The 7929-nt window shown below is 43.4% G+C and overlaps 1 protein-coding gene across 2 annotated transcripts in view; it reads right to left on the bottom strand.

Annotated features, from left to right (window-relative positions):
* Window positions 1–4420: 4420 nt before the first annotated feature.
* ACAD9 (acyl-CoA dehydrogenase family member 9) overlaps window positions 4421–7929 on the bottom strand; it is a 54148-nt gene continuing 50639 nt past the window's right edge. For both annotated transcript variants that reach the window (XM_081138986.1, XM_081138987.1), the window contains exon 18: window positions 4421–7678. In XM_081138986.1, the coding sequence (XP_080995112.1) occupies window positions 7578–7678 (101 nt within the window). In that variant the 3' untranslated portion in view covers window positions 4421–7577. The remainder of the gene's footprint in view (window positions 7679–7929) is intronic.

The raw sequence follows: 7929 nt of genomic DNA, 5'->3' as shown, positions 1-7929 counted from the left end.
ACATGTAGCATAGTGCCCTCAAGGTTCATCCATGTTGTCACAAATGACATTTTTATAGCTAAACAATATTCCAGTCTGTGCATGCATGCGTGTGTGCATGTGTGTGATCTCACATATTTATCTGATGGGTTATTTCTGTGCTGCAGTGAACACAGGGTGTAGGTATCTTTTTGAGTTAGTTTTTATTTCCTTTAGATAAATACCTAGATTGGGATTGCTGGGTCATATGGTAGTTCTATTAATTAGTTTTTTGAGGAACCTCCATACTGTTTTCCATAGTGAGTGCACTAGTACACAGACCAACAGTAAATAAGGGTTTCCTTTGCTTCACACCCTTGCCAACACTTATTTCATGTCTTTTTTATAATAGCCATTTTAACAAGTGAGATATGACAGCTCATTGTGGTTTTACCTTGCATTTCCTCAATGATCAGTGAGGTTGAGCACCTTTTTATTTACCTTTTGGCCATCTATATGTCTTCTTTGGAAAAAAATATTTAGATCCCCTTCCCACTTTTTAACTGTATTGAGAGTTTTTTGTCGTTTTGTTTTGTATGAGTACCTTATATATTTCGGAGATTAACCCCTTATCAGATTGCAACTATTTTCTCCCATCCAGTTGCCTTTTTATTTTATTGATAATTTCATTTGCTAAGCAGCTGTTTGATTTGATGTAGCCCCACGTGTTTATTTTTGCTTTTGTTGCCTTTGTTTTTGGTGTCAAATCAAAAAAGCTTATCACCAAGCCCAATGTCCAGGAACTTACCTACCATTTTTATTTCTAGGAGTTTTATGGTTTCAGGTCTTAAGTTCGAGTTTAATCCATTTTGTGTTGATTTTTGTGTGTGGTGTAACACAGTGGTCCAATTTCATCCTTTTACATGTAGCTGTCTAGTTTTTCCAACACCATTTATTGAAGAGACTGTTCTTTCCCCATGGTACGTTCTTGGTTCCTTTGTTGTAAATTGACTGTATATGCAGTTCCATTTGTTCCACTGATCTGTGTGTCTGTTTTTATGACAATACCGTACTGTTTTGATGACTTGATACCTTTGTCATGAAGTTTGAAATTGGGAAGCATAATGCCTCCTGCTTTGTTGTTCCTTCAAGATGGCTTTGGTTATTCAGGATCTTTCATGGTCTCATAAAAATTTAGGTTTGTTCTATTTCTGTGAAAAAAAAAAAAAAAAAAAGCCATTGAAATTTTGAAAGGAATTGTAGTGACTCTATAAATTGCTTTGGGTGTTTTTATTAAATGGTGAACACTGTGTAGGAAAAATTGCCATCTTCTTCCAGAGAGGACTTAATTTTCTTCTAGCAGGTAAGGACAAATTCCTTAAGTATAGATTTTTCTGAATTCTGAACCAAAAGCCTAGGGTGCTACCATGGACCTTCTTCCATGGAACACTCTGAAATCCAATTTTTTTGTGTTCCTAGCACAGTAACACTTTCCAAAATATCTGCCTAAAATTTGAACCTTAGCTGCTTTTGGGGGGGGGGGGGGGGAGTTGGTTATCTGCTTCATTTCTCATTCATGTGCAACTTAGGAACCAGCAAATGTCTTCAGAAAAACTGCAAAAAAATATGTACTAACTGTATCTCTTCTTTCCAGATTCTTTGCCCCTCAAATCCTGGTTACTTTGATTGCTCTACAATGTCAAACAGATGTCCATATTTCTCTGCAATCCTGGCCGTTGTTGCTTAATAAAATTTGAGACTATTGTTAGGTGCACAAGATGTTCGTAATAGTTCTCTGTCTTTCCTCCTCTCAACAGACAACATACCTTTTTGCCTCTTTTGACAGATTTTTTACTTACGTGATTTGATATCAAGAACGCTACTCCAGCTTTTTTGTTTTGGTTTTCTGGTCCCATTTTGCCTAGTTTATATTCTTCTTCCCTTTAAAGTCAAACCTGTATCTTTTCATCTAAAGCAGTTTTTATAGGCAGCACATTATTAGCTTCAAAAAAATCCAATCTGGAATTCTTTAATTGGCAAGCTTAACTCATTTACTATTAGATTCGGCTTTTTGGAAGCCACATTATTTTCTTTGGATAGATCAGGTTTTCTTCCACTAACTTAAAAAGCTATAGTCTTTGTTTCCAAGGAAGTTATCCTAAAGACCATATTAATTTTTATATACTCCAATTCGGAAGCTTCTAACTTGTAATTTTCTTTATAAGACAAGCAGCACTCTTAGAACCCTCTTCTCTTTTCCTACTCACTCCCCCCCCCCCCGCCCCAGCCCTGTTATATGTCTCTAGAATTTCAGTTCTAGGTTATTATATTTCCCTGGTTCTTTTTAGACAAGAGAACTTCACTAGGATACTGAAAACTGACAATTGTTAACTTTAAATAGTTCTGGGTTTTTCTCCTCCATTTTGAATTTTCTTCCAAGTATATTTTCAAAGCAATGTCTTTGAATCAACTTTCTTGGGTTAAGCTGGATATAAAACTGCAGGTTCAAGTCCTTGTTTACAGCACCGCTGTCGTGGAACCTGATGTTAATCAAACTTTGCCTTTGTTGTTTTAAATCTAATGATGTGTCCAGCTTGGAATTTCCTTTACATTCTCACATTCTTTCTTCAAAATTTTCTATTCTCACTTTCCGCTTCTTTTGGGTATGTGTGTAGGTTCTACTACTTCTATTTCCATTCCCTAAACTCGGGTTTTCTAATTTTCCCTCTTTGTACAGGGCTGCCTTCTGGGAGCATACCTAGAGCTGATGTTTCAGTTCACTAATTCATTCCACAGCTGTTATTTCTGCAGTATATCTCATTTATTTGTGTCCTTTATTTCACCTTTAATGTTTTTACACCCAATATTTCTTTTTCTTCGGTCTTAATTCTGCTTCAACTGCTAATATATTCATTCACATCTTTTAAGAATGATTAATTTAGCTTCAGTTGTTCAGTTTGTGGTCTTTCTTTAATATTGTATATACTTCTCAGGCATCTAGTTACTTTGGCTGAGTCCAAATTCCCCAGATACACAGGCAGATCAGCCTCAGAGCAGAGAATCCCAGGCACCCAGAACTGTTGACCACTGTTTTTACTTCACCAAGTAACCTCTTTTCGTCAGAACTTCGACTTTAAACTCTAGGGGAAAAGTATCAAGAAAGGAAGAATCTGTCTCCCCAGGCTATGATCCACCTGCTCTAGGATTTGGAAGAAACAGGGACTTCTATTTTTATTAACAACAGACTAATTTAGAGCAACCCTGCCAAAGGATAACCACAAAAACTGGACAAAATACTAAATGTTCTGATTGAAGTTATGTGTGGGCCATGACAGGATCCTATACTAGGTGGCCTTTCTAACACCATCATCTCAAAGGTGCTCGAAGGCCTGAGTTTTGTCCCTCATCCAATGACCTTTAGGCTGCCTTTGCCTTCAGTCCCTGTTGCTCCAAGCCACAGGGGTCTAGTTGCCTACACCAACTTTTCTCTTTTGTATATAAATCAGATTTATTCCTTCCCTTGACTATTTTGCACTCTTACAGAAATTCCTCAAAGGTTCCAAAGTCAAGACACAAAGTTACATTAATAAATGAGTCAAAGTCACCATCTTGAGTTAAAAATTTTTTTAAGCAAAACGTATTTTGCTTAAGGTTGACAGATAAGAGCAAGCTATGTTGCACAGTACTTAACATTAGTGTGAAACTCTTTTTGTGTCCCAGCACCTCTATTCACAAAGGAAGCCAGCAGACCATCTTCAGGCTATGGAGAGAAAAGACTCCTTACACAATCATAGTCAAGGATGGCAGTTTTATAATCTCCCCTGTATATACCACGGAATCCTCAAGCCTCTTCCACTTCTGACCACCTGAGCCATAAACCCTGGCCAAGAGCTGTGCGTACCAGTTCCAGTGACCTTAGGCAAATGTCAAGTTTCTGGTCCACTGTAGAGAGTAAGGGGTTGGGCTAGATGGCCCTTTTGCAGGGTTCTGTGATGAAATGGCAGCTCCAGGATTCAAGAATCAATACCTGCACTAGAGCCAAGTTCCAGAGCTGAAGACAAAAAGGTGGTGAGGGGCCTTGTGTAATGACTGTTGTCTCTTTCTTCAGAAAACTATCACGGGAGCCTACCAGGTTAGCAAGAATCTCCAAAGTCTGTGGTGAAGGTGTTTAGAATCAAAGCCCCTACCAAAGATGCTGTCTCTAACTGCAGTATTCAGATCTTCAATTTCACAGAGCTTGTCAAAGGGGATACACGAGATGGTCAAGGTGAGTGAGAGGCTCAGAGAGTGGGAAACAACCAAATGTTTATAGTCCAGAGTTATAATGAGTTGACTTATCCCACACACACTTTCCTTTATGACCATCTTGCCTGGAGGTCAGCACAAAATCTCCCGTGTATGGAGAGCCAACCAGCTAGGGGGAACAGACAAGGGATCAGGTGCTGGGAGAGGTGTTTTGTTCCTGGGCGAAGTGAATTCTCCACATGCAGAGGTGAGCCAAGAGGTCCTCAGTGAATGTTCAGACGTTCACAGCTGCAAGCCACTGCAGGTTCCTCCCCTCTAGAGAGTATTTTGTTGCTCCTCATGAAAAGCATCTGTCACCCCAAAGGAAAAGCCTTGGCTAAGGCTTCCACACACAGTGACTTTACATAAGGGCTTCTAAAGGACACAATAACATGAACCTTCCAGGGCAGCTGCACAGTTCAGTTAATGTAAATGCCCTTGTCAGGAACTATCACTACACCCTCAGGTCTTTCTGACCCCTACCTGGAAACCAGAGGCTCAGTCAGCCCTCTCCAGATCTGCCACCACCCTTCCATCCACGTTTGCCCCTCCCTTCCAGGAGCCCAGACAAGTCGTATATTCACAGAATTACCTCTCAGCCATGGTGGAGTCTCAGGAGTCAGAAAAAGAGAAGAAAAAACGCCAAGAAATCCCACTGGGCCTGGCTCATAGCCAGTGGACTCCAAGTGACAGGCCTTAAGAGCAGCACTGAAAATGACCATCACCTGGAGCTGCTGCCCACTAGCACCACTATAGAGGTGACTAAAGTCCACAGAGGAGCAGGGACTCAAGTGGGGTGTCCACAGGGACTTCCTCCTAACTTATTGTTCCCAATTTAGGAGTGGAGGGAAAACAGTTTGCTAATGTGCGGGAGCCTGTGCTGGATCAAGAGAGTGGGACCAGCGCCACTGGCATTCTCATCTGTACAAGAAACCACTGCCTTTCCTCAGGCTGCGTGCTTCTCCAGCACTGAACCCAGCAACAAGTAGCAGACAAGAGCTTTGCAAAGCCGAGCCTCCTGATGCTGCTGTTATGCAGCTCTGCGCAGCTTTCATTCTTCAGCAGTATCCATTTTGGTTTAGATACCCATGATTTAGGAAATCAAGATTCAGAATGGGTTTGGTGTAGCAGATTGAATGCTGGGCTAGAACTCAGGGGACCCAGATTCTAGTTCTAGCTGTGTGACTTTGGGCAGATCCCTTTATTGCTCTGGGTCTGGTTTGTTGGAAAAATGAAAAGTTGGAAGACAATCTAAGGGCTTTCTGAGTTTCAACACTGTGTTACTACCCATGACTGGCCTCTGGAGGCCCAGCCAACAGCTGGATGCAGAGGATCTGGGCTTCACTGGGACTTTCCAGCTTCCTTCCAGCTCAAGACACTGCCATCTCCCTCTGGGGGGGAGGGGAGAGAATGAGGTCTTGCTACATGAATCCCTCCGAGTCCTTTCTTTCATGAAGAAAGACCTCAAAGTCATTTATAGGTTGACAGAGAACCTAAATTTGTTGGTTTATAGACCCAGAATCTTTGTGTGCAGAGAAATGGGTATTCAGACGACAAGGTTTGCCAGAGAACCCTTTCCCAGAAATCCGGATGGAGTTCCTTCCTCCCCTGACTCCCGAGGGAAGCTAGTGATAGCTCTATGAGTAGGAGGAAGTGCTGACAAGCTCCTGAAACCTCTTTCCCCCCACTTGGACCTGGCTGCCTTTCTTCAGAATAGGCCCTGGTCTCTGGGGCTGTGCGAAGATCTCCTGCTACATGCTGGTGTCTCAGAAGCTCAGTCTCTGCTGTGGTCCAGCCCAGGAATGCCACGCTTGCCTCACTGGCCAGAGTGCTCTGGTGGGTTCCACTGCAGGCCTTCCCAGCACAAGTTCCCTGAGCATCCCAATTAGTCCTAGCCTGTGCATATTGCTGAAAGCACATAACAAATGCATGCTGGGCCCTCCCCTCCCTACAACCTGTTTAAAAACTCAGAAATGGAAGGTGAAAAGCCTTTTAAACTCAACAGGAAAGAGTCCCCTGTTGCTCACAGGGACTTCCATGCCACAAGGCCTAGAGTGAAGCACCTTTCTTGAGGGGGACGGGGTTTGCATGCTTCCCAAGCCCTCCCTTTCAGCACGGAGAAGATATGTACTCTCCATTTTGTGCAAAATGCCTCCTTGCCAACGCTTAAGAACTTTGAGTTTCACTGGAAAGTTATTTCCAAAGTCACAGTATTTGTAAACTTTCACGTTTTGAAGATGAGCTACCAAAACCCTGGCAGAATGTCCAGGCCAATGCCCCTGAGCTGGCTCAGGTCTCAGCATTCCTAATCTACTTGGCCTTTTTCTCTCACCACAGCAGACAGTGACTTACACTTGGAGGAAAAGTGAGCCTGGTTTTCTCCTCCCATCTTGAGGCAACAGCTAGGCTGGGCTTTTGGGGGAAGGGACCCCCAAACCACCCAGGAACCAAAGCTTGAAACCAGCCAGTTTGCTGGGCCCCAGTACATCCCGGAAGTGACAGCAGAAGGGAGCCTGGAGAAATGCAAAGGCCTGTTAGTGCCACCTAAAGACACCTTTTCTTCTCATTTTAAAACTAGAGGGCAATCCTTGCAAAGAAAACAGACAGAAAAGTCCAGGTGGGAACAAGTGTATGCTGTCATGGTCCAAGCAGTGCTGCTTTCCAGCCATCACCAGAGGATCAAAGCAGCAGGGCTCATAACCCCCATGGCCCTGCAGCGGGCACGTGCTCCTCAGCTTCAGGGCCTTCTTGCAGGGTGGTTCTTAAGGTCATGATGTCATCCATTAAAGGTTGGTTCTGAGAAAAAACATGACTAGAGGAACAAACACAAACTGCCATTTTAAATTATCTTTTTGTTAAGTGGTTCCTGGTACACGTTTTAAGTACATTTTGCTCCTAGTGTGAATGAATGACACGTACACAGCTTTCAGGCTATTTCATGGGGAATGTGTGGTTGAGTAGAAATGGCTGCTGTCCATGCCCAAAACAGGTCCCCCAAGGCTCATGCCACAGGGGCAGTAACATAAGCCCCCGTTTCCATTCCGAAGTCTCCTAAACTAATAGTACATACTCAAATCCCAGGTCTCAGCAACTCCACCCTCTCCCTCCACCTCCGTTTAGAACCTGGGATGATCACGTCAGGCAGCAGTGCCCACCGATCAAGCCTAGATAGAAGAGGCTTCCTCAAGCCAGGAGAAAGACCTTCAGCTAAATACTGGGAAGACGCAGTTCAACTTGAAAAAGCCCCAAGCTCGACACCTTCTGGAAGAAGTTAGAGTTGTCCGGCAATGGTCTGTGGCCTGGGCTGGCGGCAGCAGGAACCACCGTCCTCTGCTTCAGGACGTCCGGTCCAGAGGGTGGCTACAAATGTATGCTCGCCTCTCTAGGACCTGCTGGGACACTTTCTTGATCTGTTCATCTAGATTTTCCGGAGAATCTGGGAGAGGAAAAGAGATAGTGAGTGATCTTTCTGCACTGTGATAACAGAAATACTGCTGGAGCATTTTTTTCCAACAGTAGCCTGTGGGAGCTCCCTCCAACCCCCCAGGAAGTGATTCTGGGCTACAGATAGAGCTTCATTCTGAGTAACAAAAGGTTCATCCTGTTAATCCCTAAAAACTCCAGCTCTTGTAGGAGAAGGCACTTGCTCAATAAAAGACCCCTTTGCGATTCAAGCCTATTGCAGCA

Source organism: Miniopterus schreibersii (assembly GCF_964146895.1).
Source record: "Miniopterus schreibersii genome assembly, chromosome: 5".
In the NCBI taxonomy this organism is placed as follows: domain Eukaryota; kingdom Metazoa; phylum Chordata; class Mammalia; order Chiroptera; family Miniopteridae; genus Miniopterus; species Miniopterus schreibersii.
This window is presented reverse-complemented; position numbering and strand designations above follow the sequence as displayed.